This window comes from Ceratotherium simum, chromosome 32, assembly GCF_057802395.1.
Source record: "Ceratotherium simum simum isolate JZ-2026a chromosome 32, ASM5780239v1, whole genome shotgun sequence".
Classification (NCBI taxonomy): Eukaryota; Metazoa; Chordata; class Mammalia; order Perissodactyla; family Rhinocerotidae; genus Ceratotherium; species Ceratotherium simum.
In genome coordinates this window covers 13,201,040-13,226,960 of record NC_141931.1, presented here as the reverse complement: position 1 = coordinate 13,226,960, position 25,921 = coordinate 13,201,040, and the positions used below count along the sequence as shown (strand labels likewise).

Sequence of the window (25,921 nt, the reverse complement as noted above, 5' to 3'; positions counted from 1 at the left end):
TAAGAGAACATGTCCTAAAATATTTTTCTGTCACGTCTTCTCATAAACATACTGGTATGACAAATATACTTTCCCTCTCTGTTATTAAGTCTGACATAAAATAGCATACAAGGATTGTGGGTTTTTATTCAAATAAACAATATAATGTGCTAAACAAGTTAAAAACAAAAGCTTTTAAATTACCAAAGTACTTCAACTTTCTCTATTAACTGAAAGCAAAATATACAATTATGTAAACAATAACTATTAAGATGAACTATTTTGATGGAAGAACTGGTAAATAATTTCTCAATGGCTGGAAAGAAATATACTAGTGATTTTTAATTCATGTTCCCTTCAAATATTAAATTTTCTTTAGAAAGGAAAAAGGAGAATAAAATCCAGAAGTTGGAGTCATTCCTTTCCTTAAACGATTAAGAAAAACAGCTGTGATAGATGAAAAGAAGTGGGTAGAACTAGACAGAAATTATCTGGCTCTCTAGCTCTTTCTAAATATTTATTTTCTGAAATGAAACATTTCCTCCCCAAAATTGCAGCCTCAAAGAACCTCAAAATTTGTATACCAAAACTATATATATACTTTCAAATATTATGCTTATGTGTTGAGAATTTTCTAACCCGATGCAATAGTTAATATTAGCAAAGTAATAATTTAATAAAATATGCCTTGGTACGCTAAATATAAAAGAATAAGAGAAACTGCCATATAAACATGATATGTACCCACATTCTATTGTTTGATCAAGACTAACTAGCAACAGAAACTTTCATTACCAATATAAGACAAAATATCCTCACTCCTCTTAAAGTTGCAAATAAAATGGAAAGCAATATATATTTTGCATAATTATACAGATGCTCATGTAAAGTTTTTTTTATGCTATGTATTTAAATACTATTAAAATAATGGGTGACAAGCTATTTGAGTCCTGATCTTTTTTACTGGATACATCTTAAATGATAATAGCTGATTAAATTTTTATTGCTTTTATATCTGCCCTAATTCCAGTGTCTTGGAATTCTAAGGTATTCTAAAAGCACTGTAAAAGACAGTTATAGGAACAGATACTTAAATAATTTTAGAACTATTCTAAATTAGGTTTACACTTATAAAAACACTATTTAGTTCAATCAGCATTACGAAACAGCCACTGTATACCAGCATTCAAAGAGCGGACATGGGCATAAATTATTTCATGAATAATTAAAATGAAAGCATCTAATATTATATCAAAGAGGTACATTTTACCTGGATTAGATGAGGCAATGCTTTTAGTGTAAGGCAAAACCAAATCCCCAGCTTGCATGGAAGCAAATCATGCCATTGTGGCTTCATCAGCAGTCTAAAGGGAAAACAAAAAAACAAAGAAGCAAAATACAGAGAGAAAGTTGAAAAACAAAATATTTTTATAATAGATAATTTCTGTTTTGAATGGCTATTTCAACAAAAAAAATGAAGAAAATTTTCAGTGAATGACAGTTATCACTTAATCTGACTTATTCTCTCAGGAAATACAGTAGTTACAACAAATGCAATATATATAGCAAGTAAGAGAATCTAGGCTGAGATTTTGGGGAAGGAGGCTTCTAATCAAGTTATAAAGATAAAGAAACAAAAGCCCTCTTTCTAACCCGGACTTTTCATCAGTTCTGCAAAATGAATTCTTAAACCTTATGATTACTTCAGCTATAAAAGACTAAACATCATCAGAGTATTCCCAAGTGCTGACAAGCAGATATGAAGACTGTAGCATAAACAAACCAATACATAAAAATTAATGTCATTTGCAGTTCACCGAAGCATTACTCACTGATGTCACCAGAACAGAAGACAGGCAGAATAGTCTCTGATCTCCATCTCACATTGATCCAGTTCCTGCCCTGCTGTGTGAACCATTTAAACCCTTTATTTCTTTCTATGAGTCGATAGAAGAAATGGTGGTATGTTTTTGAGTGTACTGTACATCACTGCCTCTCTACATATTGTCACTCTTGAGCTAAACACCGAAGTGATAGATTCTTCTAGGAATACTTTGTTTCTAAAGTTCAGTATACAAATTTCAAACTAGAAGAATTTGGGGGTTTAATTACTTAAATATATATTAACATTTTAAAAGGGGAAAAAAACTTGTAGAACTTTTGCTTAAGATTAGAATTTGTCTCATAAATTATGGCACATTATTATTCTTTTATAAGCCTACTACAGATATAAATGTTAGCATATCTGAAATGGATACACGTATGAAGTCAAATCATATTAAAAACATTTTAAAACAGTTTCAAATTATAAAATATTTTTATATGCTCCTACCTTTCATTTTTTTCTGAAGCACCAAGTTTTGATACATCCGCACTCTTGTTGCCTATCTTTTTTTTTCTTTCTCTCTTTTTTCTACTGAGCAGTTCATCCTGAATGTGGAAAGAATTATGGTTACAGGTTATCATTAACACGTACTCTTCAAATGTTATCAAGAGTCTTCTGCGAAGGGTAAACATTATACAGAAACATTTATGCAAATATATGTAAGGGCCAACATGATTAAGTAAAATCATCAATCTCTAACAATAACTGTTGCCATGGTATCCAGTCCTGAAACACACATGAAGTTCAGCACTGTCACTCATGTGTATCTCCATAGCAATCAAAGTTTTCTAAGAAGAGAAAGCATTCAACTTACTTTTTCTCATTCATCCAACTTTAATAATGTCACTTCAAAAAGAATGAGTAAACAGATGGTAATTCATGAATACTGATATGTTTATCTTTAGCATATAAATAAAAATCCATAGCAGAATAAACTATGTAGTAGTATATTAGATGAAAAAAAGGTAATAATTTTTTAACCAACTGATCTCTGAAATTACAAAATTATACTCATTTCAACTCTCACTTAAAACTTTGAACGTAAACATTCTTTACGTAAGGGCCTGTAAAACAAAAATTTCTAAAACCATCTTTACAGAAAAAATATTTCCATTTGGAAAGTAATAATTAAGAAAACATGGCTCTACCTTCTACTTTTCAGCTAGATATTGGGGCCTTCACAAAATTTTATAACAAACTCAAATGCCACATTTTTAAAAAGAATTTGTTTTTCTTATGTCATGGGTTCTTCTTGACTTAGAAACATATCAAACTCTAAATACTGAGTACAAAACTACTAGAATGTGGAGCATATATAGAAAAATGGAAATTTTCATCAGTTGAAAAACAAATGTCTGAAATTCCATATAAAATTAAGGAGGCTAGATCGTTTGATTTATTACCAATACTTACCAGTTGTTTTTCCAGGTAGATTGACCAAACCACAGCATAATGACCCACTGTGAGAATAATGAACAAGAGTAATGCCAGCTCAGCATTGCTCATTTTTCTCACCCGCCTGTAGTAGAATACAGGCTGTCGCCAATCTGGAAGTCCATTGATCAGAACATCATCATACCTACAATAGCAAATATAACAGTTTTTCACGGGAAGTTTAAAATAAAAACAAAACACTTTATTTGTACCTCGATTTAAAAAGAGGAAAGAGAAAAGAAGTTTTCCAAAATAGATAACATTTATGTAGATTATCAGCATTATAATGGCCTATAAATCGAAAACGCTGTCTGTAGGTCCTGTCACAGACAACCTTCTAAAAGGTACACAGTAATATACTGTGGATACCAGATCCTGTGTTTTTATAGCACCCCAATGACGTGACTCCTGGAATGACACCTAAACTAAAGGAGCCACATAGTTTACCGCTCTGTCACAGTCTGCAGTCAAGATCCCACCACAGAAGTCAGCAACAAAAGGATCTCAAAGGGAGAAAAATCAAGATTAGAGCTCTATTTGCTATCACGAATTAGATATTAATTGAATCAAATTCAGGATAAATTTTCTAGTCAGTGCTTTTATTTCCACCCCTCTACTATGCTTCAAGGTTGAAATATATTTATACATATTATTTTATTGAAGCATCTTAATGATGTAAAAGCCTGTAAAATGAGTACCTTTTAATTCTGTATTGCTCACATTTGTTCAGAAAACAAAAATTCCCAAATTAGAAAGAGATATTGAAACAACCAATGTTTATGTCAGATTTCTCAATAAAACTGTTTATTTGTAAACATTTAAGTAGCAATTTCCTCATTTTTGGCTTTGCTGGAAGGGAAGAACATAATACATAAAAGCTTTCCTAGTAATGCATTTTAAATCAGCTTTCTTGAGAGTAAAATGTCAACGGAATTTAAATTTACCTGTCAGACAGTTACTGAGGCAAATATTTTTATGGTTAAAAATCAGGACTAACCTTTATGATTGTAAAACTCAAAATGGTCACACACAAACACTGTATGTTCAAAACATACAACCTGTTAATCTTAATTGAACACAACTCATTAAATATTCTAATCACACTATTTCTAGAATTGAATCTTCACTGAAAGGCCTAATTTGGTGCAACACATTGACCAAAATATTTTAATTAAAAATATTCTGAGTTAGTTGCAGGCCTAATTACAGGAATAGAAATAGGGCCTATATTGTCAGGCAGGTCAGTAGAACTCAGTAGTAGGTTTTTCTCAAGTAAATTGACCGATCTAGGAATAATAGCGCAGCTGCTAAACTGCCAGTCTTGACATGTAAATCAATTTAAATGCAACAACTGCAGTAGCTACTTTGATAGTTATTAAATTGATACCTTGGAGATATGCTAAAAAAAATAAAGCAGAAGATTTATTACAGGCAACTGCTTTTTTCAGTAGAAAATATTGGTTATATATTCAAAATACATTTTATTAACAAATCTAGAAAACCTGTCTTTTGGATCCACTTAGATTATTAATAATACTGGCAGATCAGAATATCCAATGTTCAGAGCAAAGGACATTAATTAGTACTAAACTCTTAAATGGCAATTGTGTAGTGTACAAGAGTCTACAAATTAAAATATGGTTGTGTAGTAGCTGGACCAGACAAAATCTGATGTTAAAGATTCTCCTTTTTCAATATTGATAGCAATTCTTGAACATTAATATCAAGATATAATAATATGATTTCCTCAAAAGCTATCATTCCTGTCTTCAAAAATTTATGCTTAAATCTTTGTAAAAACTGACTCATTTTAAATTAGAAGTGGATTGGGAAAAAGGTTTCAAGTGCTATAACACAAGATTACAACATTTGAATGAAGTCCAATGAATGTCAAGTCCTGAATTTATTCTAAATCTACATTCACTTCAGATTTGTTGAGGGAAATAAAAGGTGAATATAAAAATCATTATTTTTAGCTAATCTCTCCGATGAAATAACTTCACGTAAAAAGTGTAGTTATTAATAAAGAACATTTAAGAAAGTGGCAACAATTCTCTAAGAGCATTATTAAGTACTGAATTTGTTTTAGATCTAAACTGTATTGGAAGAAAACACAGCTGAACTCATAGCTATGACTCTCATACCAAATATTTTATCACCATCATTGTTGAAATGCTATGTATCTGTTAATAGCTACCATTTTCTGCCCCACATATAAATTATATTTAGTGCACAGCCAAATTCAAGATAGCAAAACCTCACGCCCTGAACACATTAAACAGAACTAGATATTTACGGGGCTATGTCTGCCACTCGAAACAACGGTCTCCAGGGATTAAGCTTACAATCAATGCTCTATTGATTTTACTATCAATGAACATTATGGCTCACACAACTGGCATTTTAAGGGAAGATAGCTTATATTATAGTTCACTTTTTAAAATATATGCTGTTAAAAGATAAATCACTGCTTTCCTGAAACACTGAAAAAATAACGATATTTCTTAAAATATACACAGATACTATATTCATACGTAATTTTTAAAAAATGTTATGTTGACAACACATAAAACTTAAAATATCACTATGTTATGCTTTTTCTATATTTAACACATAACACTGTTAAAATGTTCTGTAACTGAGCTCATACAAACTGCTCTTAACAATTTGTTAAAACCAGATTAAGAATGCACACATGCATGAATATTATAAGACACAAAAGTAAATCTCTATGATAAAAATATACCTAATGCAAAAAATGATATGGAACTATAAAGGTATTATCTTGGAAATTAAAACATTAATTGATCAATTCCACACATCCAACGTATGACCTAATATATGTTTACTTTGATTTTCTTAAAATGTACACGAACATAAAATAATGGTTACATAATCATGAGTGAGTTCCATTCCATAATCTGCAATTCATCTAACATCTTTAGCCTAATATAAACATTGGAAGGCAAATAAATCTAAAACGTATATATTACCAACAGAAAAAAATTATGTAAATTTAAAATACTAGTATATTTTGAAATATAAAATAGTAACTATGAAACTAAAATAGAATATGTGTATATTATGAAAACAAATATTTAAATAATTCTAGCATTTGCCTAAATTGTGAATTTCCCATCATGCAAAGTTTGACTTTTTAGCTTAAAGCAATAACAACAACATCCATTATTAGGTCACATTTTGAAACTTAGAGTAAAAATAAATTGTACAAAAAACATAAACAGGAAACAACTGTAAATTAATTGATCTTACTCTCCTTTATAAAATATATATATATGCTAAAACATGTGGTACACAGCACTTTATAGACTGTACATAATAGGTGTCATATCTCCTAAATAGGGAAGGTACTAAGATAGATTCCTTATTCTCAGGTTTATTTTTATTCAAACACACCTGTAATCAAGTTTATGATAACTAGGTAATGGATTTGTAAAAGTTTAGCAGATTAAGGCTGAAATAACTATATTTTTCATTGGATTTGTAAATAAAACATGATTTTATTTAGTAAACTGAAAAAAGACATTCAATTTTTATGAATACAGTGCCATAAAATAGAGGAAAAAAAAAACCCAAAAAACAAATTTAAAGTTGCGCAATTGAGTTAGCAAAAGAACACTGGTTAAAAATTTACAATAGAATCTAAACAAAAGTAAATGTGCTAATATTACTAAAGCACAATCTAGTGCATATATGCAATGATTGGTATCTACTTATCCTTTATTTCAGCTAACACTCATGGCATTTGTTTAGAAATTTATGTCAGAACATAGCTGAGCTGCTATTCCCCATAATAAGCTAGTTATTTACAGAGTTTAGAAAAGGCTATGCTATGCTTCCTTACACTAACCAGGAAAACTTGTTATTTTCATGCTATAGCCTATACCTTTGGGAAGAACGAAGGCTTAAAAGTTTATTCACAATTGCACTCTCAGGAATCCACCCAAAAGAAATGAAAAACATCTGTTCATGCAAAGACTTGAATGTGAATATTCATAGCAGCATTGTTCATCAAAGCCAAAAAGTGGAAACAACCTAACTGTCTATCAGTTGGTGAATGGAGAAACAAAACTGGTATATGGAATACTATTCAGCAATAAAGAAGAATGAACTACTGGTACATGCTACAGTATGAATGTACCTCAGAAACATTACAATAATAGAAAGAAGCAGATGCAAAAGACTATACATTACATGATTTCATTAATATGAAATGTCTGGAAAAGATGGATTTATAGACACAGAAAAGAGATGAGTAATTGCCTGGGGCCAGGGTCAGAGTGGAGATTGCTTGCAAATGGGCTTAAGGGAATATTTTGAAGTGATGGAAACATTCTAAAACTAGATTGTGGTGGTTAGCACAACTCTGTAATTTTACTAAAAATCACTGAATTGTACACTTAAAAAGGTGACTTTTATGGTATGCAAATTATACCTTAAAAAGGCTGTTTAAAAAATAATATAAAATTTGCTTTTTCCTTAAAAAAATAAAAATAAAAAGGTTATCCAGTTTGCTATTTTATCTATTTAACTGCTATTCCCCTTTCTACCAAAATTTAAAAGAATGCACTTGATTTCAGTGAAAACAATTATTTGTAAGGGAAATAAATGGGAAAATATGTCTACGACAATTTTCCAAACTGCAAATTCCTGGAAGGTTACTTACACATTGAAAAGCACTGATTTAATGAATATTTATAATAAATAATTGTGATCCCAAAGAGCATTTTTTAATACCAGTATGAGATAATCTTCTTTTAGAAGATAAAACTATGCTCTCCTCCCTCCCCAAAGGATTTATATAAACACCAGGTAATTGTCTGTAGAAGTGCACTTCTCCTTTATGTTTAAAGGCTCCTAGGTCACCTGGCCTCAGGCGCAGACTTTAGAGGAGTGATCCTCTGCTTGATTAGTTAAGACTTTTGCCTCAAGGAAAACCAGTTACCAAAGTTACTTGTGCCTCAAGGGGTCTAAATACTACAGCTGTTTGTGTAACTGCCACATCCATTTTTCCTACTAACACTGAAATAAATGCAAAGGAAACTAATCCTAAAAAGAAAATGTTAGATGAGTCTATGTTAATGAAGAAACAATTTATACCTAAGAAGTGATTTGTTCTGAAAAGATATAAATAATTCCAGTGATTGAAAAATTGTTTCCAAGTTTACTCACTTTTAAGGTAACAACAAACAAAAAGACAAAATCTGATACAAAGATGTAGGGAGACTAAATAAAGCTATCTTTACAGACACATTCTTGATGTGTGAACAAAACTAGGGACTCAGTGAGAGAAACCAACTAGAAAATGCAGAGAATGACCAACTCTTCTTTCAACACACTTCTAGGATTCTTTCAACACTATGGATTATCTCAAACTAGAGGAATGTCTGCTTTGGTATCTGGACCAATGCCAGCCCTTGTTATAAAGCAAAGAACACTTCAAGAGACTATCCTGACTCCTTGCTTTGCAATCTGACAAACTGAGGTATTCAAATTAAAGAGTTAAGACAAGAACCAGGAGTGGTAGCTAACATTTCAGGACATAGCATAATTCCAGATAACACATTTGAAGAAAGATTCAGAATGTCACATAGCATAATTCTGGGGCTGTCTTTAATACATATTAGCTCCCATAGAGAGATATAGATATTTAAGGCTGGCTTTAGCCTAAAATCTCAAATATCCAACCAGTGTTGTTTAAAAAAAAAAGACTACTCTAGACCAGCCTAGAATAGAAAATATCAGTCTGTTTCACATACAATAAGAAGGTGTTCAGTGAAATTTTTGGTTTCATTGTGTATGTGTGTCTGTCCTGAGGCATGAAGCAAAATGCATTTTCTTACTGTGGGTCTGACTTAACATTTTGAAGCCCACTGCAGTAGTGCCTACATTCCACACATTCTGAAGCAGTAGAGGAAAGGGCCTCTCTGCAATCTCTTAAGTCACTGCACTATAAACCACGGTATAAATACATTACTACTCCTCTGAAAGGGGCACTGAGAAGATTCAGAGGGAGGGGGCTACCTCCACTTTCAAGTTTAACCCTAAACACAGAATCACGGGAGCAGAGTAAGGGAAGGGAAGGAGGCAAAAGAAACAGGAGAAAGAAGCAAATATTTTCCTTCCACTCTTATCTTCTAGACTTATACAAGTCTGTTCTCTCACAAATTGGGTTTATTATTTTGAGAGTGAGGAAACATCAAGAAATGGTAATAACTTGAATATCACAAAATACCTAATTCCAAAACATTTAAGGAATAGAAAAAAAAAAAAAAAAAAAAGACCAGCAAGCACAGATAGGAGCTATTACAGATATATCAAAAATGAATGGGCATTTGTTTGAAGTCAAGTGGTATTTGTATTTCCCAGGGCAGACACTCATGTTAAAAATCTTATTTAATGGAGCCACGTCTTGCTAGCGTTATGACTCATGATCCTGAAGTCTATAAGTATTGAATCAACCCAGTGAATATTGTCAATAGAAATTAACTCTGCTCTAAACACACATTTTAAAAACATCGCATTTCTTGGAAGGAACAAAAATAAAATAAGAATTTATAATAAATAAAATGTTTAATGAGACAATTCTTTCCTTTATAAATGGAGACATCAAACTATAACATCTTAATTCAAAAGCAGAAATGAACACTCACCTCTGCCTTCGTTCATCATCCTTTAAAACTTCATAAATGGCCACCAACTAAAACAGAAGCATTACTTTAAAATAAAAACACTCTCAATTACAAGAAATCACTTAGGAAGGTGAATGCATTACAACGCAAATGCGAAAACCCTATGTGCTCATACACACAATGAACAGATAAAATCTTAATTATAAGTAACATTTTGTGTTTTTAGTAGGACCGTACGGGTTAAAAAACGCTTGATATCAAAACAAATCTTTGTGAAAGGTGCAAAAATAATAATTATCTTAAAATGTACTTTTTAAAAGCAAAAGCTGTAATTTAGACCAAAAAAATATGACAACTATGACCCTCCAAAAACTTAAGAGATTCTAACATAAAGTGTTGATAAAAACATATTTTGTAAAAAATTGAATAAACATATATACATTATATTTCCAAACCACTACCTCATTTTCAAATGGAAATATTCTACATATAAGTTACTATTTCTACTATAAACATTTATTTATAAATTTGTCACAAAATATATGTAATAACAGCATAGTTCACTTACTTGTCTAAATTGAGTTTCTGCATTCTCATCTTTATTCTTGTCTGGATGCAAAGTTAGTGAAAGCTTACGATATGCTTTTCTAATGTCTGCAGATGAAGCATCCTGGAGGTGGGGGTGGGGAGGGGAAAAACACAAAGCAAACTTTGTCAGAAAAAGAAATTCCCAGAACCTTGTTAAGATCTGAGAAGACAGCCAACCAAGTGCAGGACCCCAGGCAATGTAATTTGAGCAATCAGTCTAACAACCAGGCTATGCAACCAGCCTGACCCACATGACTGAACAATTATTCAATCTAATTTGGCTCTCCTCTTAACTTTTCATTACCATACAGTCATTTAAAGAAGACAGTATTTGGCAAAACTTTTAAAACACTTGCCTTCCTAAAATTAACCAATAAATCTTTTTCAGTAATTAAGAGATCAAAAAGAAACAAATTAAAAATTAATACATCTGTGTGCCTTCAAAGAAGGTCTTTATTTATTTGAGAATCTTAAAGCCAATTTCTGAATCCCAGGCTTACCATATGTGGTTTCTCCATTGTTATTTATACTGAATTTACCATCCAGCAACAGCCTATGGAATCCCAATTTCCCATGTCAGAAAGTATGCCTATTTGAAGGTAGTTAAATTTGCATTTATTCAAAATAATTATAATTAGAAATAGTTATATATAGTGTACATAACTTTTTTTTAGTACTTTAAAGGGTATTTTCAATGGTGTCCAGTTTCCTCAGTCTGGTTTACAGAAATCGATTTGCCCATTATTTATGTTTTACTAATACAGTTTAAATATATTTAAAAGGTCACTATAGTTCAGTAAGAGTACTTCACATTAAGTGGATGTTAAAATTAAATTTTATGTAATCCTGTGTGCACAGGTAAACTGAGAGAACATCATTTTACATGGCCAGTATAAAATAAATGACAATAGCAGAGAACACAGCGTCAAGTTGGATTTAAAACTTTATTTCCACTAAATTTAAAAGTTATTCCAATAACTAACATATTCATGGTGGGGCAAAATGATAGTAAAGTTGCTTATTAAATTTTATTCTTATTTTATAGCTGAATATTTGTCCAATTAATTCCTAAAACTACTTTACTAAAAAGTTCAAATGACTGAAAAACTGAACCAAAACAAAAACCTGTGCCCTGTGACTGAATAACTGTTAAAGAAATAGAGTTGGAGACAGGCAAAGTGAGACTATAATTAGTCTGTCAAGCTTTCCTTTATAAGCCATTTTCATGACCAATTTTCTGGGGCTTACTGCTTCAGGCTATCACTCTACTTAAAACTTTAGGTGTGAATATTTTTGTGACTTGTGGAGGGCTGAGGAGCTATAAAATTGGCAGAGTAAGTTTTGTAGATAATATGGTTATAGTTTTCATTCTAATTTGCTCTATAGAATTGATGTGTTCCCTACCTTAAATGGTAGGTAACATGTGGTAGAAAAGGATGATTATTCACTGAAAATCTGTGATGAAGATTTTGTTGAGCAAAGAGGTCAAGTGTCAAATGAACAATGATTCTCTAATTGGGATTTTAAGTTTAGATTTTATTAAAGCGGGACTACATCATAGAGAAAACTATTCCAAAAGTACATTTCTTACATAGTAAGAGCTTATGCATTTTCTTGTGTTACAAAATTAATACATGCTCATTATAGAACATCTATGACTTACTTAAAAATAAAAACGACTAATAGTCACCCAAGGCATTTCCTCCTTCCAGTCTTGCCATGCTGACCCCAATCCTCCATTTTTCTGCCACAGTTATGTACCCTAAAAGTAAATGTGGCCAGATAGCTCTCCTATTTCAAACCCTTCAGTAGCTCCCACGTGCTTCATCATCTGTCTTTTCCAATCTTTTTAGCTTTATCTTCCACCATCTTGGTCCATCCTCCTGGTCCCCAAAATCACTCCATGTTGGAATGCAGTTCCCCCAACTCATGTTTTTGCTTTGCACACAGCTGTATATACTGACAGTTCTCTCTTGACTAATGAACTGATCTCTCGGGGCTGGCCCGGTGGCGCAGCAGTTAAGTGCGTGTGCTCTGCTTCGGCAGCCCAGGGTTTGCACGTTCGGATCCCTGGCACGCACCGATGCACCGCTTGTCAAGCCATGCTGTGGTGGCGTCCCACATAAAGTAGAGGAAGATGAGCACAGATGTTCGCCCAGGGCCGATCTTCCTCAGCAAAAAAAAAAGAGGAGGATTGGCATTGGATGTTAGCTCAGGGCTAATCTTCCTCACCAAAAAAAAAAAAAAAAGAAAAAAAAGAAACTGATCTTTCAGGCTACACACAAATATTGCCTATTTTCCTCTTCAGAACCTGCCCGGTAGGGTTATTTCATCAATAAGCTCCAGCATAAGTGGGCAGAGATGAAAAACGTGGAGATTTCCCTATCTACAAAGACAGGCTCTAAATAAGTCATACTTCAAACTACCTTATATATGTATTTAATTTTAGTTAGTTACTTAATGAATCTTAACTTATTTTATCCTCATGACAAACCTATGAGTTAAGTACAGTTGTCATCAGGCCCATTTTACTGATGGTAAGTGAGGCAGGGAGAGGTTAAGCAACTTGCTCAAGTTCATATTGCTGGTAAATAGACAAAAATAGAATTCAAATCCAGAAAATGTTGTGTCAGAATCAGAGCTTTCCTTGTTGGCTCTCTAGATTCAGTTAGTAGATTTGGGCTGAGTCACTTCACAAGGGGCTACAGCTTTGGGAAGACAGTGAGAACAATTGTTACATTCTTATTGATCAGATAAACTATATGGAACATGTCCACATAACTACAATGTGACTATGGTCAACTGTAGTTTTAAAGGTAAAGACCCTGATATGTGTGCGCTTTTCTAACACATTTTACATCACATTTCTACTAGACACCTGAATGTTAGAACATTCATCTCCCATACTCAGTGGATTAGATCTTTTATCTCTCTGGCTTGCAGAGAAAAATTTTTGATATGGCTATGGGTGAACTGCCATCTTTAACGCTGTCAACATCAGGAGATATACTGAGTTCATTTGCCACAATTCTTTTCCTTCTAAATGTAATATGGTTCTTTGGCAAGCTGGAGATGAATTATCTTACACTTCGATGACCTCTGTAAATAAGAGGCATATGGTCATTCTTAAAAAAAAAAAAAAAAAACCCAAAGAAAAACCTATGAAAGTAATATATGTTTGTCAAAATTGAAACAATGTGATGAGATATCAGTGAAAACGGTAGAATAGGGAACTCCAAGGTCCTGTCCCTGCACAGAAACAGCAAGTAATCTGGCAAAAACTGTGAGAATCAACTTTATCTGAACTCTGGAAACTAGTCAAGGTTTACAGCAATCAGGCAAGCACTTAATAAGGGAAAAGGCAGCTGATTCTTAGTAAGGGTCTTGACGACACCAAACTGAGTTCTTGGTGTGGGTTCCTGGTGCTGGAGGAAGCAGAGCAGACCCTGTTCTCAAAGAACTGTGGTTGTTTGTTTTGGCCTGTCTGTTGGTTCTCTGATAGATTGTGTAAAGTGCTTACCTCTATTTTACCAAACTCAGGAATCTCTCAGGGCAGAAAGGCAACTACCCAGGCCATTTGTCAAAAACATTCAAAGGCAAATTTATTAGCCGGTGCCACATGCAGCAAGGGATAGCAGCTGGGGCATAAAATAGACACATGAAAAAGCTTGGAAGGAAAGACTGGGAGTGAGATGCTTTGGGAATATAGGCTTTGAAAAGTCCCCATATTACTTGGCCATGTGCATGCCCAAGGTGAAGTACATACTCAGAGAGACCAGAGAAGGCCCTAAATTCTCACCTCTGACTGATCTTCAGGCTCTGCACAAGCAGAAAGTAAAGGCTAAGGAAAAACTGCCTGAGTATTGAAGGAATGCCTCAACACAGACACAGAACCTACTGGCAAAGACTGAGAGTTGTTTTTTTTTTCTGGTTCCAAGCTTTTAAGGAAATCTCTGCCAAATCATTAGCTGACCACTAGGCTAATCAGAGACTTCGGTGACCACACATGGCAAAGAATATACACTTTACAAAATCAGTTCAGAAAAGTCACTAGGCAAACAAACAACACTAATCACAAGCAGTAAAAAACAAACAAACAAAAACCCTGGGGAGGTGGGAGAATCTGATTACCACAATATATAGTCAAAATGTCCAGTATTCACGAAAAATTACAAAGCATGCAAAGAAACAAGAAAGTATGGCCCACACATGGAAAACATAAATTAATACAAATTGTCTCTGAGGAAGCCCAGACATAGGACTTACTAGACAAAGACTTTAAATCAACTATTTTAAAATATGCTCAAGAGCACATACAAAGAACTAAAGGAAAGTATGAGAATGATGTCTCACCAAATAGAGAATATCAATAAAGAGACAGAAATCTTAAAAAGGAACCAAAGAGAAATTCTGGACTTGAAAAATACAATAACTGAAGTAAAAAATTCACTAGGGGGCTCTAAAGCAGATTTGAGCAGGCAGAAGAAAGAACCAATTAACTTGAAGATAGGTCAATATGAGGAGCACAAAAAAGAATGAAGAAAAATGAACAGAGCCTAAGAGACCTGTGGGACACCATCAAGAGTATCAACTTACACATAATGAGAACCCAAGAAGGAGAAGAGAAGAAGTGGCAGAAAAAATATTTGAAGAAAAAATGGCTGAAAACTTCCAAAATTTGATGGAAGACATAAATCTACACATCCAAGAATTTCAACAAATCCTAAGTAGGATAAACTTAAAGAGGTCCACATCTAGAAGCATTATAATCAAATTACTGAAAGATAAAGACAAAGACAAAGAGAGAGAATCCTGAAAGCAGCAAGAGAGAAGCGACTTGTCATGTACAAAGGATTCTCAATAATGTTAACCCTAATTTCTCATCAGAAACCATGGAGGCCAGAAGGTAGTGGAATGACATATTCAAAGTGCCAAAAACAATAAATTGTCAACCGAGAATTCTATATCTAGCAAACTATCTCTCAAAAATGAAAGAAATTAAAACATTCCAATTAAACAAAAACTGAGCATTCATTGCTAGTAGACTTGCTCTATGAGAAATGCTACAGGGAGTCATTCAGGCCGAAAGAAAAAAATACTAGACAGTAACTCAAATCCACATGAAGAAACAAAGAACACTGTTAAAGATACCATATAGATAGATATAAGGCAATATTAATGTATATTTGGTTAGTAACTTCAGTTTTTTCCTACACGATTTAAAAGACAACTACAAAAAGCAATAATTATAAATCTATGTTTTAAATAAAACATAATATAAGTCTATGTTTATGGGCATACATGGATATAGATGTAATCTGTGACAATAACTACATAAGTAAGGTGGAACAGAGCTATATAGGAGCAAAATTTTTTATATGACAAACTAAACTGGCATTAATTCAAACTAGACTGCTATAAATTAAGACGTTAATTGTAATCCCCAGGGCAAACACTAAGAATATAAAGATCTATAGTAAAAGAAATGAAAGCAGATCAAATGGTACACTAGAAAAAAAAAATCTATCTAACACAAAAGAAGGCAGTAAAGAAGGAGTTCAGGAACAAAGAAGATATAAAACATACAGAAAGCACACAGCCAAGTGGCAAAAGCAAGTTCATCCTTATCAGTAATTATATCAGTAACAATTATAAACATATATGCACCTAACAACAGAGTCCCAAAATATATGAAGGAAAGACTTAACAGAATTGAAGGGAGAAATAGACCATTTGTACAGTAATGGTTGGAAACTTCAATACCCCACTTTCAATAATGACTAGAGAAATTAGATAGGAAATTAGCAAGGAAATAGGAGACTCAAACAACAGTGTAAACCAAATAAACCTGCCTAACAGACATCTGTAGAACATTCCACGCAATAAGAGCAGAATACATATGGAACATTCTCCAGAATAGACCATATGTTAGGCTGTGATATATGTCTCAATAAATTTTAAAAGATCGAAATCATATGAATTATCTTCTCTGACCACAATGGAGTGAAATTAGAAGTCAATGACAGAGAAAATTTGGAAAATTCACAAATAGGTGGAAAATAAAAAACACACTTGTAAACAACCAATGAGTCAAAAAAGAAATAAACAAAATTAGAAAATACTTTGATATGAATGAAAAGTGCCATTATGTTGTCTCCCTATAGATAATTGTGTACCTGTTAGAAGACCATGCTCAGTAACAGGCCAAAAATTGTTCTCTAAAAGAGTAAGACTGAAAAGCTCAGTTTCCATTGATGTTTAGACTGAGACTGAAACAGGAAAGGTCATGAAATTTCAGAAACATATCATTTCCTTTTGGAGTCATGCACTCTGGAAGGTTTTAATTCATTAATGTTAACAGTTAACTATAACTATTTTTCTAACTTAAGATGATTAAGGATTAAGGGAGAACTAAATTAAATCACACTGTTCAATTTTTTAAAAAGTCAAAAAGAAATCACTAGGGAAATTAGAAAGTACCCTGATTTGAATGAAAACAAAAACACAACACACCAAAACTTAGGATGCAGTAAAAGCAGTGCTCAGAAGGAATTTTATAGCTATAAATGATGACCAAAAAAAAAAAAAAAACCACCCAACCTAACCTTCTACCTTAAGGAACTAGAAAAAGAATAGCAAACTAAACCTAAAGCAAGTAGAAGAAAGGAAATAATAAAGATTAGAGCAGAGATTAATGAAATAGAGAATAGAAAACAGAAAGAATCAGCAAAACCAAAAGTTGGTTCTCTGAAAATATCAACATAATTGACAAACCTATACTTGAGTAAGAAAGAGAAAGAGAGAGTTCAAATTACTAAAATCAGGAATGAAAGTGGAACATTAATATCAATCTTACAGAAATAAAAAACTATAAGAGAATACTATGAACCATTGTATGACAATTAGAAAACCCAGATGAAATAGACAAATTCCTATAAACACACAAACTGACTCATGAAAAAATAAAAAAACTGAACAGACCTATAACAAGTAAAGAGACTGATCAGTTAAAAACAAACAAAAACCCCAACTTCCAACAAAGAAAAGCCCCAAACCTCAAAACCAGATAATTTTACTAGTGAATTCTATCAAACATTTAACAAAATTACCAGTCTTCCTCAAACTCTTCTAAACAATAGAGGACAAAGGAATGCTTCCTAACTCATTCTATGGGGCCCTGATACCAAAGCCAGACAAAAACCACAAAAAAAGAAAACTATAGACCAACATCCCTTATGAATAGAGTTGCAAAATTCCTTGACAAATTTCTAGCAAACCAAATCCAGCAGCATATAAAAAAGGATTATAGGGGAGAGAAGTCAAGATGGCAGCGTAGGCAGACTCTGAACTCACCTCCTCCCGTGGACACAGCCAATTTACAACTACTCGTGGAAAAATTACCCCTGAGACAGAACTGAAAACTGGATAAGAGGAACTCCTGCAACAAGGGACAATCCTAATTGACGTGGAAGAGGCAGAAACTCCCTTCTGGAGAGGAAAAACACCACCTTCACAAGCCGCCAGCTTTACAGCCGCCAGGAAGCAGCCCACAGGTGCACAGCCCTCCCTGGAGGAGCGGCGCCCTGAGCCAGGGAGCGCCCCTGCTGTGGGCATTTTGTGGACTCAGCACAATTGAGACAAGCAGCATAATACCTGACTTTGCGTGCTACTAAAACGTTGGGGAGTACCCCCAGAAAAGCTGGTTCACAAAGAAATTAAAACCGGCTCTTAGGGCCGGCCCTGAAGCTTAGTGGTTAAATGCACATGCTCAGCTACTGGTGGCCCGGGTTTGGATCCCGGGCACGCACTGACGCACCGCTTCTCTGGCCATGCTGAGGCCTCGTCCCACATACAGCAATGAGAAGGATGTGCAACTATGACGTACAACTATCTACTGGGGCTTTGGGGGAAAAAAAGGAGGAGGATTGGCAATAGATGTTAGTTCAGAGCCGGTCTTCCTCAGCAAAAAGAGGAGGATTAGCACGGATGTTAGCTCAGGGCTGATCTTCCTCACAAAAACAAAAAAACAAAAAAACCCGGCTCTTAAAGGGCCCATGCGCAAACTCACCCGTTTCAGAAAGCAACCTAAAATCACCAGAAAGAAAGGTGCACAGTGCTTTGGTGAAAAGAGACTCACCTAATAGGCTCTGAGTGCATTGCAGCCAGAGGTGAGACCTCTCCAGGGACTGGGACATTGGCGGTGGCCATTGTTGTGGCCTGGTGTGGGCGTGCTGACAGAGACACCATTGGAGTTCTCCCTGGGGCCTGCTAGCCCAGGGTCTGCCCCACCCGCTAGAGCACCGATTTAATCCAGCTCAGCCAGGGCAGGCAGCCCACGCTAGAGACTGGCCCCACCCAACAACAAGCCCTCAGGCAACGTGTGGGCCTGCATAGATTGGTGACTGGATTCTATGCAGCCTGGCAACTGAGCCCACTTCACTGGGGCAGGGCATGCACAAGGAGCGGGTGGAGAGTGTGGGGTGGTGGTGGAGTGTGTGGGGCTCCCGCTGTGGGGAGACTGGGTCCACTTCAGGAGGTCGAGGTGCACACATGCAGCAGGACTGTGTTGACTGTGTGTGTGGACCTGTAGGTGGCGGGACTTGTCAGCTGCAGAAGACTTGTGCTTCTCAAAGACTCACATGGGAGGTTTGCCCCACCTTCCAAGCCTGAAACAGTTGGGTGCTCCCATGCCTGAGGCCAGCCCCACACAGCTGCAATCCTCAGAGAGCTGACAAGAGAACTAAAGGCTGGAGGCTTATAGCAATTGTAAGCCCCTGAGCCTAACAACCTGCCACGCTGGGGGCCTACTCACTTAAAAGAAATACTGCAACACAAATGTGGTATTAGAACTTGCAGCCAACTGTGCTGGGGCTCCCCACACCTGATAAAGAGACTGAAGGGCCTACAACAACTACAAGCAGCTGAGCATTACAACAGCTGGCCAGGGGCATAGCTCAGCCTTCCTGGGCACCTACAGGGAGAGGAAACATGCCACAACAGAAGGACACACGTAGTCCACACAGGGGTCACTCCTGGAACATTGAGAACTGAGGGATGCACACTGGAAGCCTCCTACGGCATCACTTACATAAGGTCACCTATCCAAGAGCAGGAGACGTAGCTGATCTACTTAATACACAGACACAAGCACAGGGAAGGAGGCAAAATGAGAAGGCAAAGGAATACATTCCAAGTAAGGGAACAGGACAAAACTCCAAAAAAGGAACTAAGTGAAACAGAAGTGAGCAACCTACCCAACAGAGAGTTCAAACAAAGAGTGTTAAGGATGCTCACTGATCTGGGGAGAAGAATAGATGAACTCAGTGAGAACGTCAACAAAGAAATGGAAGATATAAAAAAGAACCAATCAGAAATGAAGAATACAATACTGGAAATGAAAAATTCACTAGAGGGACTCAAAAGCAGAGTAGAGGATACAGAAGAACGGATCTGTGAGCTGGATGAAAGACTAGAATAAATTACCCAAGCTGAACAGGTAAAAGAGAAAAGAATTAAAAAGAGTGAGGACAGTCTAAGGGACCTCTGGGACAACATCAAACACACTAACATCCGTGTTATAGGTGTCCCAGAAGGAGAAGAGCAAGACAAAGGGGCAGAGAATCTATTTGATGAAATAATAGATGAAAACTTCCCTAACCTAAGGAAGGAAACAGACATCCAGGTACAGGAAGCACAGAGAGAGCACCAAACAAGATAAACCCAAAGAGGCCCACACTAAGACACATCATAATCAAAATGTCCAGAATTAAATATAAAAAGAGAATCTTAAAAGCCACAAGAGAAAGACAAGTTACATACAAAGGGAACCCCATAAGGCTATCTGCTGACTTCTCAGCAGAAACCTTACAGGCTAGAGAGAGTGGCACAATATATTTAAAGTGCTAAAAGGAAAAAACTTACAGCCAAGAATACTCTACCCAGCAAGATTATCATTCAAAATGGAAGGAGGGGCCGGCCCGGTGGCGCAAACGGTTAAGTGCGCGCGCTCCGCTGTGGCGGCCCAGGGTTCGCTGGTTCGGATCCCGGGCGCGCACCGACGCACTGCTTGGCAAGCCATGCTGTGGCAGCGTCCCATATAAAGTGAAGGAAGATGGGCACAGATGTTAGCCCAGGGCCGTCTTCCTCAGCAAAAAAAGAGGAGGATTGGCGGATGTTAGCACAGGGCTGATCTCCTCACAAAAAAAAAAAAAAAAAAATGGAAGGAGAGATCAAAAATTTCCCAGACAAGCAAAATTAAAGGAGTTTGTCACCAAGAAACCAGTGCTACAAGAAATGTTAAAGGGACTGATTTAAGGGGAAAAGAGAAGACCACAAATAGGAAAAATTATCTATTTCCATGATAAGAGGGTCATGGATACAAATGCACCAAAAAGAGGTTAGATATGATATCAAAAACATAAAATGAGGGAGGAAGGGAGTTAAAGAGTAGAGCTTTCAGACAGAGGTCAAACTAAAGAGACCATCCATTCTGTATAGAGGACTACTAAAACACTGAGAAAAAAAAAGTTAAAAAGTGACAGTAAGTACGTACTTATCAATAGCTACTTTAAACGTCAATGGAGTAAATGCTCCAATTAAAAGGCACAGGGTGGCTGATTGGATAAAAAAACAAGACCCATATATATGCTGCATACAAGAGACACACTTCAGACCTAAAGACACTCACAAACTGAAAGTGAAGGGATGGAAAAAGATACTCCACACAAATTGCAGTGAAAAGAAAGTCGGGGTAGCAGTACTCATATCAGACAAAATAGACTTTAAAACAAAAACTGTAAAAAGAGACAAAGAAGGGCATTACACAATGATCAAGGGAACAAGCCAACAAGAGGATATAACACTTGTAAATATCTACGCACCCAATGTAGGAGCAGCTAAATATATAAAGCAATTATTAAAAGACATAAAAAGAGAGATAGACAGTAACACAATAATAGTAGGGGATTTTTAACACCCCACTTACACCAACGGATAGATCATCCAAACAGAAGATCAATAAGGAAACATTGGCCTTAAATGACACTTGAACAGATGGACCTAGTAAATATATACAAAGCGTTCCATCCAAAAACCGAAGAATACACGTTCTTTTCAAATGCACATGGAACATTCTCCAGGATTGATCACATATTAGGCCACAAAACAAGTCTCCATAAATTTAAGAAGATTGAAATAATACCAAGCATCTTTTCTGACCACAACGGTATGAAACTAGAAATCAACTGTAGGAAGAAAATCAGAAAAGCCACAAATACGTGGAGATTAAACAAAATGCTACTGAACAACAATTGGGTCAATGAAGAAATCAAAGGAGAAATCAAAAAATACCTGGAGACAAACGAAAATGAAAATACGACATGCCAGAATTCATGGAATACAGCAAAAGCGGTTCTAAGAGGGAAGTTTATAGCAATACAGGTCTATCTCAACAAACAAGAAAAATCTCAAATAAACAATCTAACAATGCACCTAAGGAACTGGAAAAAGAAGAACAAACAAAGCCCAAAATCAGTAGGAGAAAGGAAATAATAAAAATTAGAGCAGAAATAAATGAAATAGAGACTTAAAAAAATAGAAAAAATTAATAAAACCAACAGATGGTTCTTTGAAAAGATAAACAAAATTGATAAACCTTTAGCTAGACTCACCAGGAAAAAAAGACAGAAGGCTCAAATAAGTAAAATCAGAAATGAAAGATGAGAAATTAAAACAGACACCTCGGAAATACAAAAGATTATAAGAGAATACTATGAAAAGCTACACGCCAACAAATTTGACAATCTGGAAGAAATGGATAAATTCTTAGAATCATACAACCTTCCAAAACTGGATCAAGAAGAAGTAGAGAATTTGAATAGACCAATCACCCGTAAGGAGATCGAAACAGTAATCAAAAATCTCCCCAAAAATAAAAGTCCAGGACCAGACGGCTTCCCTGGTGAATTCTACAAAACATTCAAAGAAGACTTAATACCTATCCTTCTCAAACTCTTCCAAAAAATTGAGGAGGGATGGAAGCTCCCTAACTCATTCTACGAAGCCAACATTACCCTGATACCAAAACCAGACAAGGACGACACAAAAAAAGAAAATTACAGGCCAATATCACTGATGAACATCGATGCAAAAATCATCAACAAAATACTAGCAAATTACATACAACAATACATTAAAAAGATTATACACCATGATCAAGTGGGATTTATTCCAGGTATACAGGGATGGTTCAACATTTGCAAATCAATCAACATAATATACCACATTAATAAAATGAAGAATAAAAATGACATGATAATCTCAATAGATGCAGAGAAAGTATCTGACAAGATACAGCATCCATTTATGATAAAAATTCTGAATAAAATGGGTGTAGAAGGAAAGTACTTCAACATAATAAAGGCCATATATGACAAACCCACAGCTAATATCATCCTCAATGGTGAAAAACTGAAAGCTATTCCTCTAAGAACAGGAACCAGACAAGGATGCCCACTCTCACCACTCCTATTTAACATAGTACTAGAAGTCCTAGCCAGAGCAATCAGGCATGAAAAAGAAATTAAAGGGATCCAAACTGGAAAGGAAGAAGTGAAACTGTCACTATTTGCAGATGACGAGATTTTATATATAGAAACCCTAAAGAATCCACCAAAAAACTTTTAGAAGTAATAAATGAACACGGTAAAGTTGCAGGATACAAAATCAACATACAAAAATCAGTTGCATTTCTATACACTAACAATGAAGTAGCAGAAAGACAAATTAAGAATACAATCCCATTTACAATTGCGACAAAAAGAATAAAATACCTAGGAATAAACTTAACCAAAGAGGTGAAAGATCTGTACACCAAAAACTATAAAACACTGCTGAAAGAAATTGAAGAAGACACAAAGAAATGGAAAGATATTTCATGCTCTTGGATTGGAAGAATTAACATAGTTAAGATGTCCATACTTCCTAAAGCAATCTATAGATTCAATGCAATCCCTATCAATCAAAGTTCCCACAACATTTTTCACAGAAATAGAACAAAGAATCCTAAAATTTATATGGAACAACAAAAGACCCTGAATAGCTAAAGGAGTCCTGAGAAAAAAGAACAAAGCTGGAGGTATCACACTCCCTGATTTCAAAATATACTACAAAGCTATAGTAACCAAAACAGCATGGTACTGGCACAAAAACAGACACAAAGATCAATGGAATAGAATCGAAAGCCCAGAAATAAACCCACACATCTATGGACAACTAATCTTTGACAAAGGAGCCAAGAACATACAATGGAGAAAAGAAAGTCTCTTCAACAAATGGTGTTGGGAAAACCGGACAGCCACATGCAAAAAAATGAAAGTAGACCCTTACCTTACACCATACACAAAAATTAACTCCAAATGGATTAAAGACTTGAATGTAAGACCTGAAACTATGAAACTTCTAGAAGAAAACACAGGCAGTACGCTCTTCGACATCGGTCTTAGCAACATATTTTCAAGCACCATGTCTGACAAGAGAAACAATAGAAAAAATAAACAAATGGGACTACATCAAACCAAAGAGCTTCTGCACAGCAAAGGAAACCATCAACAAAACAAAAAGACAACCTAACAATTGGGAGAAGATATTTGCAAACCATACCATCTGATAAGGGGTTAATCTCCAAAATACATAAAGAACTGATGCATCTCAACAACAAAAAAACTAACAACCCAATTAAAAAATGGGCAAAAGACCTGAACAGACATTTCTCCAAAGAAGATATACAGATGGCCAACAGGCACATGAATAGATGTTCAACATCATTAACTATCAGGGAAATGCAAATCAAAACTACAATGAGATATCACCTCACGCCCGTCAGAATGGCTATAATTAACAAGACAGGAAACAACATGTGTTGGAGAGGATGTGGAGAGAAGGGAACTCTCATACACTGCTGGTGGGAGTGCAAACTGGTACAGCCACTATGGAAGGTGGTATGGAGATTCCTCAAAAAATTAAGGATAGAACTACCATATGATCCAGCTATTCCACTGCTAGGTATTTATCCAAAGAACTTGAAAACACCAATGCATAAAGATACATGCACCCTTGTGTTCATTGCAGCATTATTCACAATAGCCAAGACTTGGAAGCAACCTAAGTGCCCATCAAGGGACGAATGGATAAAGAAGATGTGGTATATATACACAATGGAATACTACTCAGCCATAAGAAACGATGAAATCCAGCCATTTGTGATAACATGGATGGACATCGAGGATATTATGCAAAGTGAAATAAGTCAGAGGGAGAAGGTCAAATACCGTATGATCTCACTCATTAAGTAGTAGATAATAACAACAACAAACAAACACATAGAGACAGAGATTGGATTGGTGGTTACCAGAGGGAAAGGGGGAGGGAGGAGGGCGAAAGGGATAATGCGGCACATGTGTGTGGTGATGGGTTGTAAGTAGTATTTGGGTGGTGAACATGATGTAATCTATGCAGAAATAGAAGTATAATGATGTACACCTGAAATTTATACAGTGTTATAAACCAATGTTACTGCAATAAACAAAAAATTAAAATAAAATAGTAATAAAAAAATAAACACACAAAAAATAAAAGGATTATACACTATGACCAAGTAAGATTTATCCCATGAATGCAAGGGTGGTTCAGTGTACGAAAATCAATGTAATACACCATATTAATAAAACAAAGGACAAAAACCATGTAATCATCTCAATTGATGCAGAAAAACTATATGATTCAATCCAACACCATTTGATAACAAAACACTAAACAAACTAGGACTAGAAGGGAACTTTCTCAAGTTGATAAAGGGCATCTATGAAAAACCCACAGCTAACCTCATACATAATGGTGAAAGTCTGAAATCTTTCCTGCTAAGATCGGTAATAAAAGAGAGATCTGCTCTCACTGCTTTTGTACTGGAAGTTCTAGCTTGAACAATTAGTCAAGAAAAAGAAATAAAAGGCACCCAAATTGGAATGGAAGAATCAGCATTATCTCTATTCACAGATGACATGATCATACACATAGAAAATCCTAAAGCATCACAGGACAAGTATTAGGGCTAATAAATTCAACAAATTGTAGGATACAAGATCAACATTCAAAGATCAGTTGTATTTCTATACACTAACAATAAAAAAATCTGAAAGCGAAATTAAAGAAACAAATCCTTTACAATAGCATCAAAAAGAATAAAATATTTAAGAATAAGTTTAACAAAAGAAGTATAACATTTGTAAACTGAGAACTATACAACATTGTGGAAAGAAATGAAAAAAGATCTAAATAAATGGAGAGACATCCATGTTCATGGATTGGAAGACAATAATGTCAAGAT

At 35.1% G+C, this 25,921-nt stretch overlaps 1 protein-coding gene across 1 annotated transcript in view; it reads right to left on the bottom strand.

The window, feature by feature from the left end:
* The window catches only part of DNAJC1 (DnaJ heat shock protein family (Hsp40) member C1), a 227,282-nt gene that overhangs the window by 136,699 nt on the left and 64,662 nt on the right, over positions 1 to 25,921 (bottom strand). The window contains exons 2-6 of the mRNA XM_004425444.3: positions 10,520 to 10,621; positions 9,973 to 10,019; positions 3,278 to 3,443; positions 2,312 to 2,409; positions 1,250 to 1,343 (exon numbers count right to left, since the gene is read on the bottom strand). Coding sequence (XP_004425501.3) covers positions 1,250 to 1,343; positions 2,312 to 2,409; positions 3,278 to 3,443; positions 9,973 to 10,019; positions 10,520 to 10,621 — 507 coding nt within the window. The remainder of the gene's footprint in view (positions 1 to 1,249; positions 1,344 to 2,311; positions 2,410 to 3,277; positions 3,444 to 9,972; positions 10,020 to 10,519; positions 10,622 to 25,921) is intronic.